General features: G+C 42.0%; 1 protein-coding gene across 5 annotated transcripts in view; it reads right to left on the bottom strand.

Moving 5' to 3' along the window:
- CEP192 (centrosomal protein 192) overlaps positions 1 to 25492 on the bottom strand; it is a 94297-nt gene that overhangs the window by 33029 nt on the left and 35776 nt on the right. For 3 of the 5 annotated variants that reach the window (XM_036823975.1, XM_036823972.1, XM_036823971.1), the window contains 15 exons: positions 25351 to 25469; positions 17617 to 18445; positions 17401 to 17527; positions 10641 to 10812; positions 8732 to 9608; positions 7631 to 7779; positions 5974 to 6204; positions 4524 to 4649; positions 4188 to 4331; positions 4022 to 4085; positions 3461 to 3600; positions 3269 to 3361; positions 2598 to 2716; positions 1475 to 1651; positions 55 to 145 (listed from right to left, as the gene is read on the bottom strand). In XM_036823975.1, coding sequence (XP_036679870.1) covers positions 55 to 145; positions 1475 to 1651; positions 2598 to 2716; positions 3269 to 3361; positions 3461 to 3600; positions 4022 to 4085; positions 4188 to 4331; positions 4524 to 4649; positions 5974 to 6204; positions 7631 to 7779; positions 8732 to 9608; positions 10641 to 10812; positions 17401 to 17527; positions 17617 to 18445; positions 25351 to 25469 — 3458 coding nt within the window. The remainder of the gene's footprint in view (positions 1 to 54; positions 146 to 1474; positions 1652 to 2597; positions 2717 to 3268; positions 3362 to 3460; positions 3601 to 4021; positions 4086 to 4187; positions 4332 to 4523; positions 4650 to 5973; positions 6205 to 7630; positions 7780 to 8731; positions 9609 to 10640; positions 10813 to 17400; positions 17528 to 17616; positions 18446 to 25350; positions 25470 to 25492) is intronic. The other 2 variants (XM_036823976.1, XM_036823974.1) reach the window with 2 other exon arrangements.

Consider the following 25492-nt stretch of genomic DNA (forward strand, 5'->3'; position numbering starts at 1 on the left):
GTGTCCTGGATCTAGACGAACGCGAAACAGAACAGAGCCATGCACTCCACAAACCTGAAAGCAGTCCTGGTCTTGTCCCCTAATGAGCAGTCGTAAATGTTGGGCTGAAGATGTAGAATTATTTCTTAAAGCTAGTTTCTGAAGCCTAGAAACAATGACACATCTTAAATGTGGTTTTCCTCCATGGATATTGCTACAATCATAAAAACAAAGCCAATTAAAGCTGACTGCAGTGTTTGGAGATGGACTGACCGCACAGGCCCCTTGAGCAGCCTGGAAGTGCCTCCACAGTCCCAGAACTCTACATTTCTGAGAACTTATGCTCAAGACTCACCTTACCAGAGAAGATTTTGGGTTTAATCTCTCTCCTATTATAGCTCCTTAGCTGCCCTTATTATTCATACTCTGTGTATAGGAATTATCTGTCTTATAAAATAGTAATCAATGAAAATTCAGATTACCAAATTCATTAAGTCATTAAAGTCAATACCATCCTCAGCTCCAAAACCTATCTTTCGTGGAAACAAGGGTCCTAAGCACATTGCTCAGATTTTTTACTTTAACAGACTCATTTGCACAAAGTAGTCTTTTAAACAGCATACTGAACTAACCTTACTTTAAAAAAACTTACAGTGCAAGTAGAATGGATGTATGAATAGCAACTGGCTGGCAGGATGAAAATCCTTCAGTCTCTGAAAATATATGAATCCTCTCTTCATTGGAGAATACAGAATACATGAATAAATCTCCATTTTACTCAAATTTTGAAGACTGGCAGTTAAATTATCTAAGCTGTGGTCTATGCCTTGTGCACCTTGTGTTAAAAGGGAAAGGCTGCTGAGTTTAACCTCAGAATAAAATCAAAGACCTTTGGTTATCAGCACACCTTCCACACACCTTTTCCAGGAAAGCCTTCCACAGGTACCATGGTTGGGAAAGACTTTCTGAAAAATATTTTTTTCATAAAAACAGAGCCAATTAAAACCAAGTGCAGTGTTTAGAGATGGACTGACTGCACGGGCATAGGAGCTACTGAGAAGGGCACAGTTCCTCAAACTCACGGCCATGCAGGACATTTCAGGAGTCTAGCTGAGAGGGGTCTTCACTGAGAGCTGCGTAAAGAACACGTGCCCCTTCATCAACTAGACTCTAACTCCTTAAATAGATGCAACGTCTGATTATTTCTTCTTCCCACCAGTCCCCAGGGCTTTCCAGAGAAGGAACGAAGACACACTTAATTGCCTAAGTTTGGTCATCAGCACAGAATTCACCAGAGAGCTTAAGAAAACTGAAACCTAATTTTTTTGGCTTGTATTTTAAAAATAGGTAAAAATTTTACTAAAAACTTTGAATTCATGATAGGATGAATAATGAATATATGATAGTTTTATTTCAATTCTAAAAACATTAACATGGTCATCATCAACACAGGGAAGAGTAGCATTAGGTGATAATGGCTACAGTGTATACTCACTGTGTCCTGCCCAGGGGGACACCTCCCCACGCCAGAAACTGCTTGTTGGATAAAATCGAAGGAATATCTGAGCAGCAAGATGCAGGCATCAGAGGCTTGTTTCCTGAAGAAACTACTTCACCTTTTAACATCACTTCATACTGAGGGCCAAACGACTGCACAAATATTTTCAAGATCCTAACAAAGAAAACCATCTAAGTTCAATATTCAGAATTCAATTCTTTCGACAACTATCGTCCTATGTGCTTCCTTCGTCCAAGAGACTGAGCTGGTCGGTGCTGAGGCTACACTGCATTCTCACCCTCACAGCTTACATTCCAGAGGAGAAAACAGACAGAGAAGGAGACGGGTACATGCCACAGGCCCACGCCACAAGCACAGTGGGAGAGAAGTGCATGGGCCACGGGAGACAGGGAGGGATCTGGGAAGGGATGAGGAAAGCCTCCTAGGTGGGGGCGCTACCCCAGTGGGCAGGGGCGGGCGAGTCCTCCCGGCACAAGTGTTTGCATCTGAGCAGCCAGCACCTCTGCACCCAGCGCCCAGAAGGCGGAGGACACTGAGGCACTTGGGAACCAGGCGGGGGCTCAGGAACCAGGCAAGGGACTCGGCAACCAGGCAGGGGCTCAGGAACCAGGCAAGGGACTCGGCAACCAGGCAGGGGATGGGCCACGTGAGTCTGAGGACAGCAGGCTAAGCTACATTTATCAAGCAAGTTCAAAAGCTGGTGACAAGGGTGCTCCGACCACTGTAAAGTGATATTCATTTATGATTTGGGTGCCAAAAAGTCACTGGCCTGGAAAAGGGGTGGGGAAAAGTATCTTTAACAACTGGCAAGGTCAACTGATGATTTCCTTGGTGAGAGAGAAGTTAGTGAGAAACATCAAGATTGACGTGTTATTATTTACTTTTGTCAGAATATACTTGAAAATAGTGATTTCTTACTTTCTAGTCAGCTAGCTGGTTTAAAAGGAGATTTTCAGTAAGCAGAAAGATGTGAGGCTAAAGGAAAGAGGTGAAGCGGAGCTGTATAGGCGAGGTGAAGCGTGTACTCTGTCCCTCAGGCTGTGGACCAGAGCACACCTAAATAAGCACAAATTCGCCATGATCAACAGTCCTACATTACCTTTCCTCACAGGCTTTGGGATCCTTTGGAGAAAATGAAACTATAACTTCGTGCTCTTCTCCAGGTTTAAGGAATAGTTTCTCAGGATCCACTGAAAAATGACTTCCTTGATCTGGGATCTAAGTATTTACATAATTATAAGTCAACACTGACCTGCAGACACAGTTTTCACACACTCACGTGCCTTGTCTCCCTCACCGACCACAACTGGGTATTTTACCCCCTCCCTGCCCAGCAATGCCCCGCCATCTTACTTTCTTGGAAAGGATACGTCTTTCTTCTCTTCCATAACAAACTATCCCCTGCCCCATCCCTAATTCCTGGCCACCAACACCCCCTCACTCAGCCACACAACTCAGAAATGATGTCTACACATGTGGCTCCCTCTCTTCCACCCAGCCACAGGATGACTCGGTCTTCAGGAACTAATCTAGAGCTTGGTTCTTGCACCTATTACATTAGACATCCCAGCCGAACTTCCTAATCATCTGTTTTATGCTCGTGTAACACCAGCTCTGAAAGCCCGGGCTCAGATTCTTCTGTCTGACCACCCCTGCCAATGCCCCCGGCCCTCGAACAAGGTCGGCAGCACAGCAACCTTCAGAACCCAAGGAGACACTCACAGTCTCAGCCCAAGGAAATAAGTTACAGCCTCTGACACAAATTCTTACCTTGATGTCCAAGTGGACATCGATATTCCCAGCATTTTTCAAAGGTAAGTACTGCCTTGTTGAGGAAGCCACGCTGGCAAACAAGTGCATAGTCTAGAGGATGGGATAAAACAGGCATTTTTTTAAAATGTCACACTTGGAATGAAATCAACCTGAACATAAAGTAACAGCAAAGTGAGGAGTTTAGGGTACCTGTAGGTCTTTCGGAGCGTGTATCCTGGCTATTCCTGTTCTTGCTCGAAGACTGATACTTTTAATGACTGGTGTAGGGTTTGGACTATCAACTTCTATATCAACTCTTGCCAAGAATTCTTCTGCTGAGTCTAGAATCTCTATAAAAGGTCATTCTTTTAGTTCAGACACCAGAGTTATTTAATTCTAAATGCCACACATGGTCCAACATTATGCCATCAGGGGGCACAAAAAAATCTTAAAATGACTGTTTAAAGAACTCAGAGAGGAACAGAAATGAGAGGAGGAGAAAAAGGAAGAAAACATCTAATTGGTAGATGAGATAACATCAATCAACAGAAAAGACCCCAAAACATTTTCAGTGGTACTTGCTTGGGTTATACATAATTGGATGGGTTTGACCCAAAATAGCATGCTCTCTGCCCAGCTTTAAAACAACATAAAATATCTGACAAATTACAATAAATATTTGACAATTTACTGACAGGAGAAATAAGCCTCAACTTTGTAGTTTATTTAGCTACGGAGTAAAGAAAATCCCATAAAATGTAAACATGATACCTGAAGAAGTCATCTGTTTCTTTGGACTATGGAAAAGAACCCAAATTATCAGAAATTCTGGATCCTGTAAAATAAAAAATTTTTTGCATACACAGTGAAAGAAAAGTAGTTTGGAAAATTAACTTCCTCCTTAATTCTAAACCAGTCCTTCAATCCCCCAGCTCACCTGTCCGTCATCGCTGGCAGGCATCATATGGTTGATCACCGAGGGGGCGGCCAGCTGAGCAATCGCATGGGCATAAGGAACAGCTTTCAGAGCTGCGTGGATGGGTTCCTTCGAAAAGGTGAAGCAGCGCCAGGCTATGGCGTTCTGTCAGAAACAGGAGAAGCCGCTTCAGTAGAGCCAATGGTGTCATGTTGGGGTGATGCTAAATTTGTTCACAGATCCTTAACAAAAATATCTACTTTCCTAAGAGAAGTTAACCAAGGATGCTACTAGCTGCATCTACAACTCTAAGTCAGTGTGCTCTGTAAAGGCTTCCTCCCCGAGCACAGTACTTACAGCATTAATAATAAGTCTAATTGGGATGTTGGCGTGCGTCTTGTTTACCAGCTTTAAAGGCAGAGCTTTCCAGCTTCCATAAGTCAAGTCACCAAAATCAAGAACATCTTTCTTTTCTGTTTCTACCTAAATTATGGGAAAAAAGGGATTTATAAAAACAATATATTAATAAATATCACAGCTTATGTTCACATCACTGCCCTTTCCAGCCACAAATAGTCAACATTAAAGGTAAACTTACCTAAGACTCCTGGGGCTATTTTACAATTCCTATTTTCTACACAAGTAAATTCTTTTTCTGAGGTAGTCCACGTACCCAAATATACTACAGAACAAAGCAATAGCTTAGCTGCTGTTACTGTGAGAAGACAAACTGACAACTTTACAAAACACACAGCCTCCCTTCCACTACCTCTACTGTTACACTATCGACTTCTCAATTCCCTCCAAAACATATGCGGGCATTTTTGGATTTAGTCCAAACTCTGACAACACTGAAAATGTTTACAATGATATCTAGGGACTTCACTGGTGGCGCAGCGGTTAAGAATCCGCCTGCCAATGCAGGGGACATGGGTTCGAGCCCTGGTCCGGGAAGATCCCACATGCCGCGGAGCAACTAAGCCCATGTGCCACAACTACTGAATCCTGCACGCCTAGAGCCCGTGCTCCGCAACAAGAGAACCCATCACAATGAGAAGCCCACACACTGCAACGAAGAGTAGCCCCCGCTCACCGCAACTAGAGAAAGCCCGCGCATAGCAACAAAGACCCAATGCAGCCAAAAAATAAATTAATTAATTAAAATTAAAAAAAAAAAAACAAACCCCAGTTATTCTGATGTGCAGCCAGGGCCGACAGCCAGTTTCCTAAAGAGGCCTGCAATCCCACAAGCATTTTGTTGCCCCAACCTGGCTAGACCCAATTTCTTTCACTTCCAGAAAATGAGCAACTGTACAAGAGGAAATTTTTCAGCGAGCAGAGTCTTCAGGTACAGAAAAGAGAGGATAATCTGAATGAGGTGTTTTCCTCCACGCACATCAAACTATACGACGGAAACCAGCTGGAAAATAGGGTTTAACGTTATACTTTGCTTACAAACATCTTAGCGAGCATATCTGCGCTTCTATAAAACAAAAGAAATAATCTTAAGTTTTTTGGGTTTTTTTGGGCCTCGTTGTGCGGCTTGCAGGATCTTAGTTCCCTGACCAGGGACTGAACCCGCACCCTCGGCAGTGTAAGCGCAGAGTCCTAACCACTGGACCGCCAGGGAATTCCCAGAAATAATTTTAAATTTTGGAATAAGAAAATATTAAGAGTCAATGTTTAGTTCAATTATAACTTTCTGGCACATTCATCCACAAATTCATTTTACCCAAATTTTACTTCTAAGGTTGAACAGCCTCATTAAAATGCCAGGTATGACAAAGACCTGCTTACAAACAGTCACCTCGATCACGGGGGTCTCGGCAATGGCGGTGAGGACAACCCTGCTCGCCAGTGCTTCTGCCTGTGCCACTGTCTCTGCGTCAGCTGAAAACGGCCAAGAAGCAATGCTGAATATACATCGGAAAATCCCAGGATCAGACGGTATGAAGAGCACTTTTATCTCTTCTGTGGCATGAGGTCTTATGATGACTTTATTCTTGAAAACTAAACAAGGATAAGCTGAAAGATCCACCTTAAAAAAAGAGCCACATGGTCCGTTAAGAAATAACTTCACAGTGAAAATCAGGAAGAAGAAGCAGCTAGTTTAAGATCTCTTTTCATAGTCACTCAAACTACCAAATCTAGATACGTTAGCTCTTGAAAAATACCCAGGCCTCGTAACTCATTACCTGGAAAATACAGTTAGTCAAAATTTTAAGGACTTTTTTTTTTTTTTTGGCCATGCCACACAGCTTGTGGGATCTTAGTTCCCAACCAGGGACTGAACCTGGACCACGGCAGTGAAAGCACCAAGTCCTAACCACTGGACCACGAAGGAACTCCCATAAGGACTTTTGAAGATACGTTATCTTTACCTTCACTTTTTTTGAAAAGGGTGCTGAAAATGGCAGCACCTCCAGCCTTGGACATCACCCCGGGACCTGCCTCCCACCCTGGACATCACCTGGGACCTGGTCTCTGCAGCTGTGTAATGTAGGGGGTTAGACTGATCTCCAAGGTTCACCGTCAGGCCTCCAAGTCTACGATTCTGACTCACTCCAATCCTTCCCTCCTCACAGTGAACAGGGATCTTCTTTTCTACTCCCACTTCCAGAGACATCATTACTTCCTACATGCTCCTAAAAAGGCCTCCAATCTCACCACCTTTCACCCTCAACCCTTTCCTCCAACCACCTGCCTTTCCTCTACCCTCAGGATCAGAGGGGAAAAGCTGGGGAAAGGGAGAGGGAGAGAAGACAGTCTTATTTTATCAGGTAAATCAAGGTTATCACTAGGACGTATGAGGGGAGAGTAAACCCGTCCACCAATGTTTGTCTCCAAGAAGCTGCTGACGTTGTTTCCCACTCTCCCTACTCACCGAGGCCCACAGCATCTAGAGTCTAGAACCTCAGCAGCTGTAACTGATCATGCGAGAGACCCCTGCTCTAATGTTAAAACTGTGTTTCCAGGTATTTCAAAAGATCATGTAAGAACATGATCAGATAAATTAACTTACTAAAGGAAGGCATAGGTCCCAAGAGTAACTTGTTTCTTTTTTTTTTCTTTTGAAATAAACGACAATAACTTATACTCAATCACATTTAACAAAACCAACAGAGACCAGAAACTTGGAGGTCCAGTCAGTGGTTTAAGCCGACAGCACAAAAAGCACATTTACATGATTTTATAAACAAGTAACAATGAAACATAATGGTTAATAAATAAATAGTAACACCTGATGAAATCTGAGAAACATATTCAGATTTCACTTTCACTGGAAGTACTGCAACAAAAGGGGAACCAAGAAAAAGATATGATTCCAACGATTCTGTGCAAAGTATACGGCAGTGGACATGCCCCCTGGTATAAAAGGAAGTACTAATACTAGGCAAAGGAGAGCTCCAGCATTAATCGTACTGCAATCACTAAGTCAGAGGAGAAAGACACAGAAAGCTCACCTTTTCACCGTTGACACTAACACTGAGGACCCCGATGCTGACCTGCAGCCAGCGGTCGGCGGGATTCAGGACACTAAGGTAGGTTTGTGATGCGATGCCGATACAGCAAGCACGAGGAAACTTCAATTCCTCAGGCACTCTTACTTTCCCTGGGTAGAGTTAAAGCAGAGTCAAAATGCATACCCAACACCCCATCAAAAGCACAACTGGTTAAATGGAAATTTTTACAGAAGACTACCTGTTGACACCGAGAGCTATGGTTTTATAAAGTGCCCCAGATCTAAATAGGAGTCCCCAACACTGCATATGCCTCAGCAGAGACTGGTCACTAATTTTCTCCTGAGGCAACCAGCCCATGAGGAAGAACAATCAAAATTGATCAAACTAAAAAATTTACAGCTAATCAACTCTTAGATGTTATTGCTATCAGTAATCTCTTCCCTTTTTCTCCTATAAATATAAGCCACTGCCTAACCTAATGAGAAATGACAGAGGCTCTGACTGATTTTTAACATGATGACCAAGCTTTTCACCATTCTTACGGGGTCACTGTGGAATTTCCTTCAGAAGAAAAAGAAGGCAAAACTGATCGTGCTGCAGTGGCCATGAGCACCGTGTCAGGAAAGCATAGCACCGAGCTCTGCTCCCAAGAGTGACCATCAGCACGAGCACAGGCAGCTCAGCCACTACGGGTGGAGTGGAAGGGTGCTGCCTCTCACTCCCACACGAGTCACCCCTGAAGACTTAAAAGCTGGCAGGAGACTCCCTCCTTCAGGAGGGTGATTCTATACTAGATGTTTCCTAGTTGAACCAACAACAGAATTCCAAGTTTGGAGCACAAGAGAGAAACAGAAAGACAAAGGCAGTGGGAGTTTTACCTGCGTTAAGTTTTTATGTTTTTCTAAGGCCACTCAGGGACTCTTGCACAGAAATACGTTATGGTCTGTGTTCCAAATTCAGGATAAAGAAAAAAGTTTACCAGAAATTCAGGCTAATCAGTATCTCCTTGAAACAAACTAGTTTTATGGTCCCAATTGAGAAAATTCAGTTTTTAAATAGCAGCAACCAACAACAAGCAGTAGCAGAGAGAAAGCATCTTACCAAATCCTGACATCACTCCTGAATCCCATGGATCAATTCCACAGTTTGGACCAAGAGACTGCACAGTAAAAGGTTTGGCTGTACTTAGAAGACTCTGATTGAAGGCGTTAGAATACGGGTTACAAAGGGAAGAGGCAGCCATCAGCCCCGAGCTGATGTTCTGTCCTAGACAAATGCCCATGGCCACAGAGTTCTGGACGTGCTCTCCTGTGACGACAGCAGGATGACAGCTTCCCGGGAGCCCACAGGCTGTGGCACCGCCGGCCTGGCACCGAGGCAGTGCTCCCGAGCTCAGCTGGGCACAGGGAGCCATGGGGAGGGGACGGCGTGCTGAGAGCGCGGGGCCCGAGGTGGGCACGTGCTGCCTTGAGGGAGCAGGGCCGCAGCCCTCGGTGCTGGGGAAGGAGGACTGGGGAGGGCCCTGGCCAACGAACGCACTGTCGGCAGCAGACGTGTTTACAGGAGTCACGTGTCCACTGTCGGGCACAGGCCCCTGGCGGGACACAGGGAGGCGCGGCGTGGCCGGCAGGGCCCACTGGCCGAGGCCCAACTCCCTTGGCAGAGCCAGGTTGACCTGGTCCAGTTCACTGGGATTTGAGGTCACACCTGCCACAGTGGTTTCTGACAGATCTTCACTTTTGGAGGAAAGCTCTCTTCTCGATCTAAAGTTCGGTTCTACATCTTCAAGTTCGCTACTCTGAGAAGTAGTTTCAGTTTCTTTTTCTGTGTCCAAGTTCTTCTGCATAATATACGGTAACACTCCTTTTCCTCTACTTTGAAATGGACTTTTTTCTCGCAACTTATCCGGAGCCCGCTCCTGAGACGGAACTGGACTGGCCTGAATAATTGTGGTGCTCAACGCACTGGTGACATCACTCTGTGTGACAAAAAATGTTTAGAAATTATCCACAGATAAAGTGAGTATTACAAATGCAAACCATGCTGATATACTCTCAAAGAATAGAGATCTACATGACGTTACCGCTCTGAAAAAAGGATGGCTTATACAAAGTACTTCGGTGGCTGTGAAATGCAGGATTAAAAGTTAGAAAATCTGCATTCATTGTTCTTCCTAATTTACAGGACCAGAAACGAGTGGTTTTGTTTAGTAACTTAGTGGGTAGGTTCAGGCACAGCTTAGCGGAGGAGGCCTGCACTGCACACCCTCAAGTCATACGCAGCTCATTACAAACTGAACACTGTCACGTTCACAAAACACACCTAGGTAGTAAAATTCTAGCTTCTCCCACACAAATCTCTCAGATCTCTCTGCTTCCCTCCCACCCCCATGGCCATGACCCTGGCCTGAGCCTCTGCTGCCCCTCGCCTGACAACTCCTGCCGCCTGGTGTCAAATCTTCATTCTAAGCTCACCCCTCAGTGCCTCCTCCACTGCAAGGAGCTTTCAAAACATCAACACAGAGCAGGTCTGTGTCCTACTTAAGAGCCTTCAAACTCCCAAATGTTACATCCACGATGTCGTGGTCTGGCCTCCCCTCCTCTCTCCACGTACACGATTCACCGAAGCCATTCCAAACTTCTTGGGGGCCCTCAAATGCAGCGTGTTTTGCAATTCCCTGCCTCCCCCATGCCTGATTCCAGACAGTCCTCCCACCAAGCTTCACTGGACTCGCCACCTGGTCAGATTATCAGTCGCCTCCTGAATCTCTCACAGTGCATTTCACTACACAGCTTGTCTTGCACAGCCTCCACCAGACTGAGAGCTTTTTGATGGCAGATGGTAAAATATTTGTACTTGTAGTGCCTACCCAGCACAAGCAAAACACACACACACTTACTTTAAAGTTAAAAGAGCAACAGAAATTAGGCCTTAACTCGAGTCTGAGTCCTACATCAGTAAGACTTCAGCTCCAGAAGCCTGAGTAAAGAAATAACAAAAGTGCTCCCACCTGGTGGTCCTTAAGGCCACGATCTGAGGCCATGGCGGGACAGGTGCTCTCTTGTTCAGACATGTAAGTCAGCCTGCTGATGCTGGCCTGTGGACATGTCAGATGGGATGACTCCCTCTCACAGGGGTGCTTCTGCAGATGAGCTGCTGAATTGAAAGACTCCAGGGCACACCTGGAAGAGAGAACACCTGTGCCTGGACTTGTCCATCCCTTCACTTAACATCGTCTACACTGGCAGAAAGCCCTTCCTGCTTGCCTACAACCTTGTCAACCTGCACTACCGTCTGTCCCAGCTGCCATATACAACTCAACCCTAGAGTCATTCTTTTCACCCGTAATTATCTAAAACTGTAAATCATAGTCCTACTGAATGAAGTATCTGGTAAGCTACTGAAAAAGAAAAATGTCATGGCAGTTTCATTAATAAATTCCATATAGAGTCACATAACAATGTTAGCTATTCATTCAACAAAAATTTACTGAATACCTGATATAGAGCAATGAGCAGAGCACTCGCCAATTCCTGCCCTCAAAGAGCAAAGATGAAAACAAAGAGATAGGAAGAGCCACACCACGGGCAGGAATAGGAGCGGTGCAACTCTCGGCTGAGCTATCAAGCATGCATAGCAAAAGCCCCTTGACTCAGGTGTTATACATCTAGAGATTAATCCCTAAGAAAAAAATTAGTGCTAATTATAAAGATTCGCTAAAAGGATACATCATACATCACTATCAATGATAAAACAGGCAATCTTAAACGTCATGTAGGAGAAGGGAGGCTATTGAAATTATGGCACAGACACACAATAAAACACTATGCAGCTGTTTTAAATCATGCTGTTGACTACTAATCATTGACCCAGAAAGATGTTCAGAATATATTAAGTAAAAAAAAAAAAGTTATAAAGCAATAAATAATAAGCTCCTGCATCTATTTAATACATATGCCACATTCTGTCAGTCAGTCCCCAGCACAGGGCCAGGCCAGCCCGACAGAGGAGAGGGCCAAGCTGCCCCTCAGACAAGGCAGAGTGCAAAGTCACACTGGGTGGGAAACACCGTCACAGCCGCCTCTGGAAACAGCTGCCGCACCCCCTGAATACTCTGCCATTTAGTTTCAAGTCAGCCCTTAATCTGACTGAATTTTACTCATCATTTTTTTTTTTAAAAGGAACTCCTTTATTTATTTATTTATTTATTTATTTATGGCTGTGTTGGGTCTTCGTTTCTGTGCGAGGGCTTTCTCTAGTTGGGGCAGGCGGGGGCCACTCTTCATCGCAGTGTGCGGGCCTCTATCGCGGCCTCTCTTGTTGCAGAGCACAGGCTCCAGACACGCAGGTTCAGTAGTTGTGGCTCACGGGCCTAGTTGCTCCGTGGCATGTGGGATCTTCCCAGACCAGGGCTCGAACCCGTGTCCCCTGCATTGGCAGGCAGATTCTCAACCACTGCACCACTAAGGAAGCCCCTTATTTTTGTGCACAAAATTCAGAATACTCAGGTGGCCAACGGACACAGAGAAAAAATCCTATTTTGAATTCTGGATTTTTAAAAGGACCAAATTAAGACAGCCCTTACACAATACTAGTTAGTGAATCTCTAACCAATGGAGACAAAATATTAACCAAATTGCTTCAGGCCCTCTTTAGTCACTGAATAACATGCACCTGCGTGGGTTCTGTATGCACATGCGCACACACACATGCACACACATACTCACACAGACACCATGGGGCAGCAGGAAAAGAGTTCTGGGTACTGGGGTACGTGCTGAGTCTAGCTCCTTTGGTCGAAATGAACAAATGCATTTAGGTTGTATTACTTCAAGCAATGAGAAGTGAACTGTAAGAACACACAGAAACAAAAGAAGAGAAATTTTAGTCCAGATGTCAGACTCCAAAGGAAGCCATAAACTGCCAAGGTGCCAGCCACACAGAACCTCAAGGCAGTTCTGGAATTAGAAGCTCTACATCAGCACTACAGACCTGCTGGAAGCTGGCTGGACGCTGGAAGACCAGCCAGCAGGAAAACTGGTGAGCAGCAAACTCAGCAATAAAGGGCTCTCACCAGAAAGATGTGGGCTCTCACCAGAAAGATGTGGCCACTCAACAGATCAACATTCTGACCAACATTTCACCATGAATATTAAGAAACTTAATGAATATGGGACTTCCCTGGTGGTGCAGTCATTAAGACTCCACACTCCCAATGCAGGGGGCCCAGGTTCGATCCCTGGTCAGGAAACTACATCACACATGCTGCAACTAAGAGTTCGCATGCCACAACTAAGGAGCCCGCCTGCCGCAACTAAGACCCGGCAGAATCAAATAAATAAATAAATATTTTTAAAAATTAAATTAAAAACTTAATGAACTGGAAAAACCTGAAAAAAAGAATAAAAATATGAAACTCATTTTACCACAATAAAAAAGTACAAGAAGGATTTCAATAAAAAGAAATGAATACAAAATGAATGTCCACATTGGAAGCCAAGAAAGCATAGCTGATGCTACAGAAAATCAGTGACGCCAAGGATAAACACTTGAACAGCTTGGCTACCCCGCAACACAGGGAAAACACATAAAGACACGAAGATGAGGGACTTCCCTGGTGGTCCAGTGGTAAAGAATCCGCCTTCCAATGCAGGGGATGCAGGTTCGATCCCTGGTCGGGGAACCAAGATTTCACATGCCTCAGGGCAACTAAGCCTGCGCGCCACAACTATTGAGCCTGTGTGCCTCAACCAGACAGCCCATGTGCCGCAAACTACAGAGCCCATGTGAGCCTGCGCGAGACAACTAGAGAGAAAACCTGCCCCCCGCAACTAGAGAGAAGCCCGCACGCCGCAACGAAGAGCCCGCATGGCACAACGAAAGATCCCGCGTGCTTCAACGAAGACCCAACTCAGCCAGAAAATAAAAAATAAAAATAAAAAAATTTAAACAAACAGACAAAAAAAAAAAAAAAAAAAGCACAAAGATGAGGAAAAAGAAAACAGGCATGGATGCCCAGAGAGGGAGTACCAGCCGCTGGGTGCAGGAGGAGGAGGGGGTCACGGGCAACAGGAAACAAAGTCTCCTCAGTGGAAGAGAGAACTGTGCACAGTAAAATCAGCCACTAGACGCCGGCATATTCATTTAAGCTGATGAGAAAAAAAGGAGATGAGTGAAAGCAGGAAGATAAAATGGAGCTGGATGCTCGGCCTCAGCAGGAACGCCTATCATGCAGCAGGAGAAGGGACAGGAGAACGAACCTCAGAACCTGCTGGTGTCCAGCTTCTTTCCCCCTAAGCCTGCAGTCTGGCCATGGCTGAGAGGTGGGGGTGTGGGTGCAGGAGGCTGACCCGTGGGGAGAAGGAAGCCCACCAACAGTCACTTTAGAAAGGTCAACGTGATGCTCTCATTCAAAATATCTGACCAAGTTCATAAGAAAGTTCAGTATCTCCCTAAGATATGTTTCCTACACTTAATGAATAAGTGTATTTTCTTAGGAGCAAAAGAAAAAACAGGTGGGTCCAAAACTGAGACCATCCAGCCCAGCATTCTGTCTCTGATCATGCAGTAAAGGGCAGGTGAAGGAAAAAGAATCATAACAATATGTCTTTATAGAGCACTTACAGTTGTTATTAAACGCCTTCATATACAATTTTTTTAAATGTCAAGATCATAGAAAACAAGATGAAATTGGAAAGTACATGGGGGTTAAGAAACAAAAAAGAAAATACTATACGGAATCTAGAAATCAGAAATGTGAAATGCAAACAAAATGAAAAAGTAAGAAAGAGGCAGGTCACTGTGGTGATGGAAAAGTTCTATGTCTCCGATTGTGGAGGTGGTTACACACATTCACACCTGTGATAAAATGACACAATACTAACCACTCGCCGTGCCCAGGACAAGTGATTGCACAAGTGGTGATTCTGTGCAGCATCTGGGGGAGCTGGGGAGGGACATGGGGTCTCTCTATACTATCTTTGCAACTTCCCGTGGATCTACTACTATTCTAAAATAAGTTCTTTCTTTTTTTAAATTAATTTATTTATTTATTTATTTATGGCTGTGTTGTGTCTTTGTTTCTGTGCGAGGGCTTTCTCTAGTTGTGGCAAGCGGGGGCCACTCTTCATCGCAGTGCGCGGGCCTCTCACTATCGCAGCCTCTCTTGTTGCGGAGCACAGGCTCCAGACGCGCAGGCTCAGTAACTGTGGCCCACGGGCCCAGTTGCTCCGCAGCATGTGGGATCTTCCCAGACCAGGGCTCGAACCCGTGTCCCCTGCATTGGCAGGCAGACTCTCAACCACTGCGCCACCAGGCAAGCCCTAAAATAAGTTCTTAAAGAAAGGATTACAAAGAAAATAAATGCAGAGCCCACATTTGCAAGACTAAAGTTCCTAGGGTCAGGACCAATATCTTAATAAGTAATTTTCAAAAAAACCTTTCCTAAATAAAAGAATGCTTGACTCCACATACTGAAAGGGTGCTGTGTGACAGGGCAAGGTGGCCATGAAGTCAACATAGAGACATAGCCTAACGAGATTACTAGACTTGAAAGATCTTATTAGACTTGAAAGCATCTTTGGCATAAAGCTTAAAAAAAGATCAAGTCAATTCTGAGGCAAAAATTGTTGCCATACAGAAAGTTTATTTTATTAAATCTATGGATTTTTTCTTTTATGGCTTTATAAAAGATCTTTTTATATGTTTCTCTATGGAAAGATTTTAATAAGCAGAAAATTTTACCTAAGCAGTAGAATTATCATAAATGTTCAATATTTTGAAACAAATTGAAATTATATTTGATATCCAAGTTACCTATTATGTGTTTCCCAAGCTGCTCCTGGATTTTGCATATTCATCAGAAATGGTGTGGGTAAGCTAGAGCTAAGTATCTGGGAGAGCAAAAAATACAAGAAAGGAAAAAAACCTTCTAAAGACTAGGAACTGTATAACTCATGTCACAAACAAAGGGCTACCCACTCTCCCTAATACGTCAAGGGCTCCGAGAAATGGAGACAAAAAAGACTAACAGTCCATGAGAAAAATGGGCAACAAACATGAATAGATATATGATATAAAAGGAAATATAAAGGAAAAGATGCTCATCATCACTCATGATTTAAAGTTATACTGATATAGTTTTTTTTCACCTATCAGACTGTCAACAAAAAGTTGGATAAACATTCTGTTGGTGAGGTTGTGGGAAACAAGCTCTTTCCTAAATTGTTGGTGGAAAATTAAACTAACACAACCTCTACAGAGGGGTTGTACTAACTTAAATAGGAACGTGAATGCATATACTCTTTGACCTAACAATCTCATTTCCAAGAATTTATCCTGTAATACATCTGCATGCGTGCAAAGTGACTGTAATACAGATAAGGCTGGGATAAGTAACCTTGTGTAGCAAAACATAAGAAGTGTGTAAAGGACCCTCTATTGACTATAAAGAGGGATGAAAATAAGAATATACACTCATATCTGTGTATGTGCACAAAGACCAGAAGGAAACCTAAGAAACCAGCAACAGCAGCTCCTGGTGAGAGGACTGGAGAACGAGGCAGACAAAGAGCTTAATGGAGGGAAACACACACACGTGCACATTTATACACAAATACACAGACACATCTGATAAAGCATTACATTCACACTGTTCAAAGTTCTATGGACACACACATATACTTGTATATGTGTAAACTTTTGAAACAATGTTGACTTAAGGTATTTTTGAAAAATTAAAAAGGTCTTATAACTTGAAGCTTAAGTTACCCTACAGGTTGTGTTAAAACATGTAAAATGTTAGGATTCTTATCCTAACCTTTGAAAAAGCACTTTTCAATCTCATTAGTATTAAGAACACAAATTAATACAGTAAGATAAAAAAAAATCCAAAATTAAAAGTTATTTAAAACGCTGATAAGAAAACAGTAGAATGGGCTTCCCTGGTGGCGCAGTGGTTGAGAATCTGCCTGCCAATGCAGGGGACACGGGTTCGAGCCCTGGTCTGGGAAGATCCCACATGCCGCGGAGCAGCTAGGCCCGTGAGCCACAATTACTGAGCCTGCACGTCTGGAGCCTGTGCTCCGCAACAAGAGAGGCCGCGATAGTGAGAGGCCCGCGCAGCGTGATGAAGAGTGGCCCCCACTTGCCACAACTAGAGAAAAGCCCTCGCACAGAAACGAAGACCCAGCACAGCCATAAATAAATAAAATAAATAAAATTTAAAAAAAAAAAAAAAAAAAAAGAAAACAGTAGAATGCACACCTTCAACAAACACAGATGGTAAGAGTGCAAGTCTTTAAGACTCTTTTAGAAAACAGTTTGCTAATCCAGAGAGCCTGAAAATATTCTTATCCCTGACTTGGTCATTTCACTTCTGAGGAAATCAGTTAAAACACAGAAAAAATTTTATGAGCAAAGTTGTTCATCTCAGTATCATTAAAATGGCAAAAAAAAAAAAAAAAAAGGTAAAATATAGTAAGTATCACCAGTATCCACCAGAAGCACCAAATAAACTGTGACAGATTCATTATGCAGTCTATAACATTAACTTTCTTTTAAATGCAGGAATTATTTTAATAAGTGAAAAAAGCAGGGTATGAAAATTTGCAAAGAAAAATGTCTTGAAAGAAATTCACAAAATATTTATAACGGTTACCTCTGAGAGATGAAGCTATAGGTGACTAATTTTCTTTACACTGTTCCAATTTTCCTACACCGAGCATGTATTTTATTACTTAAAAAAAAAAAAAGAAAGGTTAAGCACCTACCCTGATAAACTATTTCCAGAAATCTCACTAGGAGAAGAATGACTCAGTGGAGAAGTGGAAGGTCTGAAGCTATCCTGGTCGTCCTCCGAGCCATGTCCACCACACTCAGGAGAGGGATTTTTCAAATCTACCAGAAAGGTGTATTTTCCAATGAGAACAGAAAAAAAAAACACTCTGTGTAATTTTTTGAATGTGACCAATTACTCTGACACTTACCAACACTTTTAGGTGAGATTATGGAATGGTTTTCAAAAGTCACATGCTTTTCACTGTTACTTTTCTCACTAACATACTCATTTTGCCTCTGATATTCTCTACTATTCTGTGTGTCTTCATGCTCTTCTGACAGCCAGAGGGATGCTACCCTGGGGTTCCTGACTAATGAGCTATCAAGGGCTGGAATGGATACGGAGGCAGCTTTTTCACCGTCACCGGAATCTGGTAATTTATGGTCAATGGAATGTGTCTTCACATCAACCCCTGCACCCTGTCTCTCTCCCGTATTTGTAAGAACTGAATTTGAAGAGTTTATCGTTCTCAGTGATGCCTGGTCCACGCTCTCTCCACTTTCACCATAAAAACCAGCTGCTGTGTCTTCTTCTGGCTCCCTTACACTTATGCTAGTAGCACCCAGGTCCACTGCATGGATGTCATGTGTAATCCGTTCTTTGGACAAAGATAAATCCCAAATATCAGACACACCAGCTCTTGAAAAGTTGTCCAATCCACTTTCATATCTACTAATTTCTGTTTTTTTAAGGTATTTTTCCATATCAAATGCGCTGGATCCATTACTTTTTTCCAGCTCATTAGGTAAGAAATGAGACACAGCCGAACAGTGCTTTTGTTTACCATCGTCCTGAGAAGTCTTCTCTCGGGTTTTATTTGAAAGTGCCTTGATCATGGCGGCAAGCTGGGAGGGGTCAGTGTTCACTGATGCATCTGCGATGGCGGAAGCAATGGTGCTTATCCTCAGCACAGAATCACCACTGCTAGGCAGTTCGCCTGTGCGTCTCTGGGGTTTGCTGTTGATGAGGGAAGTGTCCTAGAAATGAGAAAGTTCACATCAGCTCCATGGACAAGCACATATTAGTTTAATCTTTATCTGTAAGTGCTACATAAGATCTGACAGCAGCAAGAAATTAATGGTATACCAGTTAAACCTCCTAATGAAAAAAGACAGCTGCTATCAACTTGATTTGTAGAGTACTCGGTCACTTACAAAATCGGATCATCAGTTGTTCAAAAAAAAACCCTTCAGGAGTTAAAGAAATGCTAAAACTGAATCAGAAAATAATTTAAAACCAAAAAATTAAAATACTGAAATTGAGAAGCCATTGAGCCACAGTGACTGCAATTATGATTCTTGGTAATTTCATTCAATTGTTAGAATTATTTATAAGCAAGACATAAATAGAAACCATGGGTAAAATAATGAAATGGAACCAACAGCAAAGCAATATTTTAAAAATGCAAATTAAGACTTCTGCCTCTAGTAATAGCAGACTAAGTGATGCAAACCAACTCTTGCTGAGAGCAATTAGACAGCATATCTGAAAACATCTCTTAGAAGGTGCTGGAGAGCCAAAAAAGGAATAAAAAACTATGGGGCCAAAATCCAAGAGAAGATAGAATCCCAGAGAGGTGAGCCCAGTCCTGGGAATGCTCTGCCCCAGGGGAGCTGCTTCAGGAAGAGGCTACTGCTAAGACATCAGGAAGCTTAAAAAGCTAAGAAATTTTTTTAAAAAATAATATTTTAAAAAGAAGCTAAGGGCTTCCCTGGTGGCGCAGTGGTTGAGAATCTGCCTGCCAATGCAGGGGACACGGGTTCGAGCCCTGGTCTGGGAAGATCCCACATGCCGCGGAGCAACTGGGCCCGTGGGCCATAATTACTGAGCCTGCGCGTCTGGAGCCTGTGCTCTGCAACAAGAGAGGCCACTATGGTGAGAGGCCCGCGCACCGCGATGAAGAGTGGCCCCCACTTGCCACAACTGGAGAAAGCCCTTGCACAGAAAACGAAGACCCAACACAGCCATAAGTAAATAAATAAATAAATTTTTAAAAAAATAAAAAAAATAAAAAAGAAGCTAAGAAAAGCTGCTCTTATGGGAGTAACGGTACAAAAATCAGGTTCAGAGTCTGCCAGTGATGAGGGGAAGGTGGTGACCATGGTAAACATCCATGCTTTAGGACAAGACCACAGAGGGCTACTCCCTAGGAGTAAAGGTGGCCTTCAGGAGGACCAGAGGCCCAGCTCCAATCAGCTCAATCCCAATAACTGAATTAAAGCGACCTGAGACTGCTACTATTCCTCGCTCAGAAGCAGCCAAAAATCCTGTCTGGAAGATCTCCCATGGCCTCAAATATTTCAGCAACTTTTCCTGTAATAGTCCACTCCTCTATCAATGAATGACACACAATGTTCCAAGGTAATGTGGCCCACATCACAGAAAAAGACAACTGTGGGGCATGCAGACAATGGATTATCAGAGTCTAAAACACATCTAAATCTAAAATCTAAAACATACTTAAGAAATTAAAAACACCACTGAGAACTCAACAGAAGACTAGAAATTATCAAGAAAGAACTAAATGTAAATTCTGTAATTAAAAAATACAATAAAAAATTAAGAATCCAATGGACAGGGGGCCTCCCTGGTGGTGCAGTGGTTAAGAATCTGCCTGCCAATGCAGGGGACACAGGTTCGAGCCCTGGTCCAGGAAGATCCCACATGCCACGGAGCAACAAAGTCCATGCACCACAACTACTGAGCCTGCGCTCTAAAGCCCCTGAGCCACGACTACTGAAGCCCACACGCCTAGAGCCCGTGCTCCATAACAAGAGAAGCCACCGCAATGAGAAGCCCACGCACTGCAGCAAAGAGTAGCCCCCGCTTGCCGCAACTAGAGAAAGCCTGCGCGCAGCAATGAAGACCCAACGCAGCCAAAAATAAATTTAAAAAAAAGAATCCAATGGACAGGTTTAACAACAAATTGGACACAACTGAAAAAAGAATCAGACTTGGAAGAGAAGTCTGAAAAAAATATCCAGAATGAAAGAGAAACAAAAAACACAACAGAACAGAAAACACAAAAGATACTGAGAAAGTCTAACATACTTGTTAATGAACATACACCAAATAAAATATGCTTCAAAAATAAAGGTGAGGGCTTCCCTGGTGGCGCAGTGGTTGAGAGTCTGCCTGCCAATGCAGGGGACACGGGTTCGAGCCTTGGTCTGGGAGGATCCCACATGCCACAGAACAACTAGGCCCGTGAGCCACAACTACTTAGCCTGCGCGTCTGCAGCCTGTGCCCTGCAACAAGAGAGGCCGCGGCGGTGAGGAGTGGCCCCCGCTCGCCACAACTGGAGAAAGCCCTCGCGCAGAGGCGAAGACCCAACACAGCCAAAAATAAATAAATAAATAAATAAATTTATTAAAAAAAAAAAAGGTGCCAACTACATTAAAAAAAAAAAAAGTAAAATAAATAAATAAATAAATAAAGGTGAAATAAAGATATTTTCAGACTGACAAAAGCGGAGGATTCATTACCAGTAGCCTCTTACAAAACGAAATTGTAAGGGTATTCTTCAAGCAAAAGAAAACTAATCTTAAATGGAAGGTCAGAGATACATATTGGTTGTATGTAATAACAGTAATCACCATCAACATCATCATAATGTCTTATGGTGTTTAAATACAGAATTAAAATATAAAACAATAGGCGCTTATAAGACTAGAGTGAAGTAAACTGAATGTTTTATGGTCCTTGTAATGTTAAGGAAGAGGTAAAGAAAACCAAAAAAACCCTATTTTTATTAAACATTAGTAAATGAAGGAGACAGGTTATAATTTCTTGGGTAACCAAAATAATAGGAAAACATATAGTTACCAAATTAATAGAGGAAGAAAACTGGAATATAAAATACTTCAGCAATCCAAAAGAATACAAAAAAGAAAAATAGCAATGTCTAGGTGAAATAGAGTGCATAAAGAGAGCAGATTTAAATCCCCATATATTGGTAGCTCCAGTAAATGTAAGTGGAAAGAAGGATCATGAGAAATTGAAAAATAAAATCCAACGCTATGTTTTAATAAGAGAAACAGCTAAAATATTCAATACAAGGCTATAGAAAGGTTAAAAGTAAAATAACAGAAACAGATATAACATGCAAACACTAACTAAAAGAAAACTGGTATTAATTATGTTAATATCAAACTAGACTTAACATAAAGTGGTGCATAAAGCACCACTACAGACAAACGCAGTCACGCACAATGATAAAAGGTTTGATTCACCAGGAGAGAAGAATTCTAATACGCTTGTACCTTGAAAAATACAGCCTCAAAAATTTTAAAGCAAATACTGGCAGACTATAATAAACAACAGACAAATCCACAATCAGTACGAGATTTTAATACCTAAGTAACTGAAAGAACAAGCACAACAATTTAAAAATACAGTTTAATCATCATGATTTAATAAATTTCACCTAAATGACATACAGTTACATGATAGGCATTCCTCTCACGTGCAGAGAAAACATTTTCAAAAACTGAACAAATGCTGAGCCATATATCATGTCTCAACAAATTTCAAAGGACTAAAACCAAAAATTCTGACTACAGTACAACTGCCTAGAATCAATATTTTAAAATGTGGAAAATCCCCAAATGTTTGGAAACTAAGCAATACACTTCCAAAAACTGATGGGCCAGAGAAATTAGAAAATACAATGAACAGAATAACGAAAATATGACATCAAAACATATGAGATGAAAAAAGAAAGTAGGGGATGCCACAAAATCCCTGCTTTCAGGGACATTTAGGAGTTCCCTGGTGGTCTACTGGTTAGGATTTGGAGCTTTCACTGCTGTGGCCCGGGTTCAATCCCTGGTCAGGGAACATCCCGCAAACCGTGTGGCGTGGCCAAAAAAAAGGAAATTTATTCCATCAGATGCTTATGTAAGCAAAGCAAAAAGGCAGAAAAATTAAGCTAAGCATTCATTTCAAGAAGTTAGAGGGGCTTCCCTGGTGGTGCAGTGGTTGAGAATCTGCCTGCCAATGCAGGGGACACGGGTTCGAGCCCTGGTCTGGGAAGATCCCACATGCCGCGGAGCAACTAGGCCCGTGAGCCACAACTACTGAGCCTGCACTCTAGAGCCCGTGCTCTAGAGCCCGCGAGCCACAACTACTGGAGCCCACGTGTCACAACTACTGAAGCCCGCACGCTTAGAGCCCGTGCTCTGCAACAAGAGAAGTCACCACAAGGAGAAGCCTGCGCACCGCAACGAAGAGTAGTCCCTGCTCGACGCAACCAGAGAAAGCCAGCACGCAACAACGAAGACCCAACACAGCCAAAAATAATTAATTAATTTAAAAAAATTAGTATGTCTGACAAAAAACTTCCAGAAAATAAGAAAAATGAGACCAATGGCCATCACTGGATAAATGGATAAACAAATGGTGGTATATACACACTACAGAATATTATTCGTCCAGAGAAAGGAATGAAGTACTGATAATGTGCTTCACCATGGACATATATTAAAAATATTATGTTACGTGAAAGAAGCCAGATGCAAAAGGTAACATATGATTTTATTTATATAAAATATCCCAAAGAAATAAACCCATGGGGACAAATGCAGATTGGTGGTTGCCAGGGGGTAGAAAATGGGGCTATGAAGGGGCAATTTCTTAATGGGTATAGGCTTTCCTCTTGGGGTCATGAAAATATTTTGGAACTGGGTAGAGGTGGTGATTGCACAACACTGTAAACGTCCTATATATCACTGGATTGTTCACTTTAAAATGGTTAATTTAATATTATGTGAATTTCACCTCAATGAAAATTTATTTTACTTTTTTTTAAAAAAGTAGCCCTTCTAGTCAGTAATATGCAAAGTAAATTGGCTTTTCAAAAGTAAAAAAAAAAAATATTGCCACTCATAGAAAAGAAATAATTATAATAAAATTTGAAAAATTAAAAAAAAAAAAAAAAAATGAAACCGGCAAAACCTTGGTACCAAAACCAAACAAGGACATTATAAGAAAGAGCATCAACCCACTTGTGAACACATATGCAAAATTATAAATAAATTATTATCAAACTGAATCCAACCATCTATAAAAACGATAATGTATCATGACCCAAGTGGAGAAGAGCAGCTTTAATATTCAAAACCATGTAATGTAACTCACCACATCACCAAAAGAAGAGAAAACTCATGTTCACCTAGACAGATGCAAAACAGCACTGGACAAAATTCAACCTCTTTACAAATTAAAATAAAACTAGCAAACAAAAATTAGAAGGGAATTTTAAAAATCTGATGATAAATAAAAACCTAGAGCATCCATCAAATTTAAAGACAAAATACTACTCAAAAGTTTTCCCTCTGAGTCAGGGAAATCCAACATTACCACTTCTACTCACTGTTCTAAGATGCAGTCAAGTAAGGCTAGACAAAGAAATGAAGGTATAAAAATTAGAAAGGAACTGTTGTTATTCTCAGATAATATAAGTGCATATACAGAAAAATCCAAAGAATCCATAAATAAAAATGAATTTAGCACACTTGCTGGATATAAGGTGAGTATATTAAAAAACATGTATTTCTGTTTGGCCACAACAAAGGGAAAATTAAGTTCAGAAAGATAATATTAAAATACCATTTCAAACAATTCAGAAAGAAATCTAACAAATGATGTGTTAAAATCTCTGCACAAAAAAGCCCCATAAAATACAGACAGAAATTAGAACCTAAATGGAGGGACATGTAATCTTCATGGATTAGAAGATTCAATATTATAAAGATGTCAATTTCACCGTTCTATAGATTAAACACAATCCCAACTTAAAGCTCAGCAGGGTTGCTAGCTGGTTGTGAAAGATGACAATCTGACTTTAAAATATATATGTGAATGTAAAGGAACAAGAACAGCCAAGATACTTTTAAAGAAAAATAAGAGGGGAAGACTTATTCTACTAGATATCAAGACCTACTATAAAACTACACTATTTTAACAGTGTCATATTGACATAAGACAGATCCCAAATATCCATCAACATTAGGGTGAATATATCAACGACAGAATATTCATAATAGAATACTACACAGCAATGAAAATTAGCTATTATACTTATCACAGTTGCATCTTGCAAACGTAAGTGGAAAAAAACGAAGAAAAATATATGCTACTGGGACTTCCCTGGTGGCACAGTGGTTAAGAATCCACCTGCCAATGCAGGGGACACAGGTTCAATCCCTGGTCTGGGAAGATCCCACATGCCATGGAGCAACTAAGCCTGTGCGCCACAACTACTGAGCCTGCACTCTAGAGCCCACGAGCCACAACTACTGAAGCCCACGTGCCTAGAACCTGTGCTCCACAACAAGAGAAGCCACCGCAATGCAATGAGAAGCCCACGCACCGCAACAAAGAGTAGCCCCCGCTCACCGCAACGAAGAGTAGCCCCTGCTCGCAGCTAGAGAAAAGCCCGCAAGCAGCAACAAAGACCCAACACAGCCAAAAATAAACAAATAAAATAAATTTATATTAAAAAAAAATATATATATATATGCTACTACATGATTTCTTGTATATAAACTTCACAAACGGGTGAAACTGTTACAGTGTCATAGGTCAGACAGGAGGAACTAGCGTTCAGGAGGAACAAAAAAATGGCTCCTGGGCTGTGGGCAACGCTCTCTTTCCTGACCTGGGGTGTACATGGGTGTATAAGCTGTGATAACTCACTGACTGTAAGTTTGTTTTATAAAGTCTTCGTACATTTATTGTATGCTGATAATATTTAAAGGATACTTGTAATAAAATTGAGTAAGAAAAATGTTATGCATTTTTTACGTGACTTTATCTTGATCTTGTATGAGAATTATGACAGCGAGGTTTTAGCTTTCCTTCATGAAAGGCTTAAAATACCTCTGTTTTCCCTTTATTGGCAGTTAATGTCACATCATTTTCATCCACTTGTGAAATACTCTCCAGTTCTTCAGCCTGAAGTGTAACTGATCCTTCACTTAGCTGTGCCTTTAAATCTCCTGTAGAAAACATGTAATATTCA

This window comes from Balaenoptera musculus, chromosome 14 (assembly GCF_009873245.2).
Source record: "Balaenoptera musculus isolate JJ_BM4_2016_0621 chromosome 14, mBalMus1.pri.v3, whole genome shotgun sequence".
Classification (NCBI taxonomy): domain Eukaryota; kingdom Metazoa; phylum Chordata; class Mammalia; order Artiodactyla; family Balaenopteridae; genus Balaenoptera; species Balaenoptera musculus.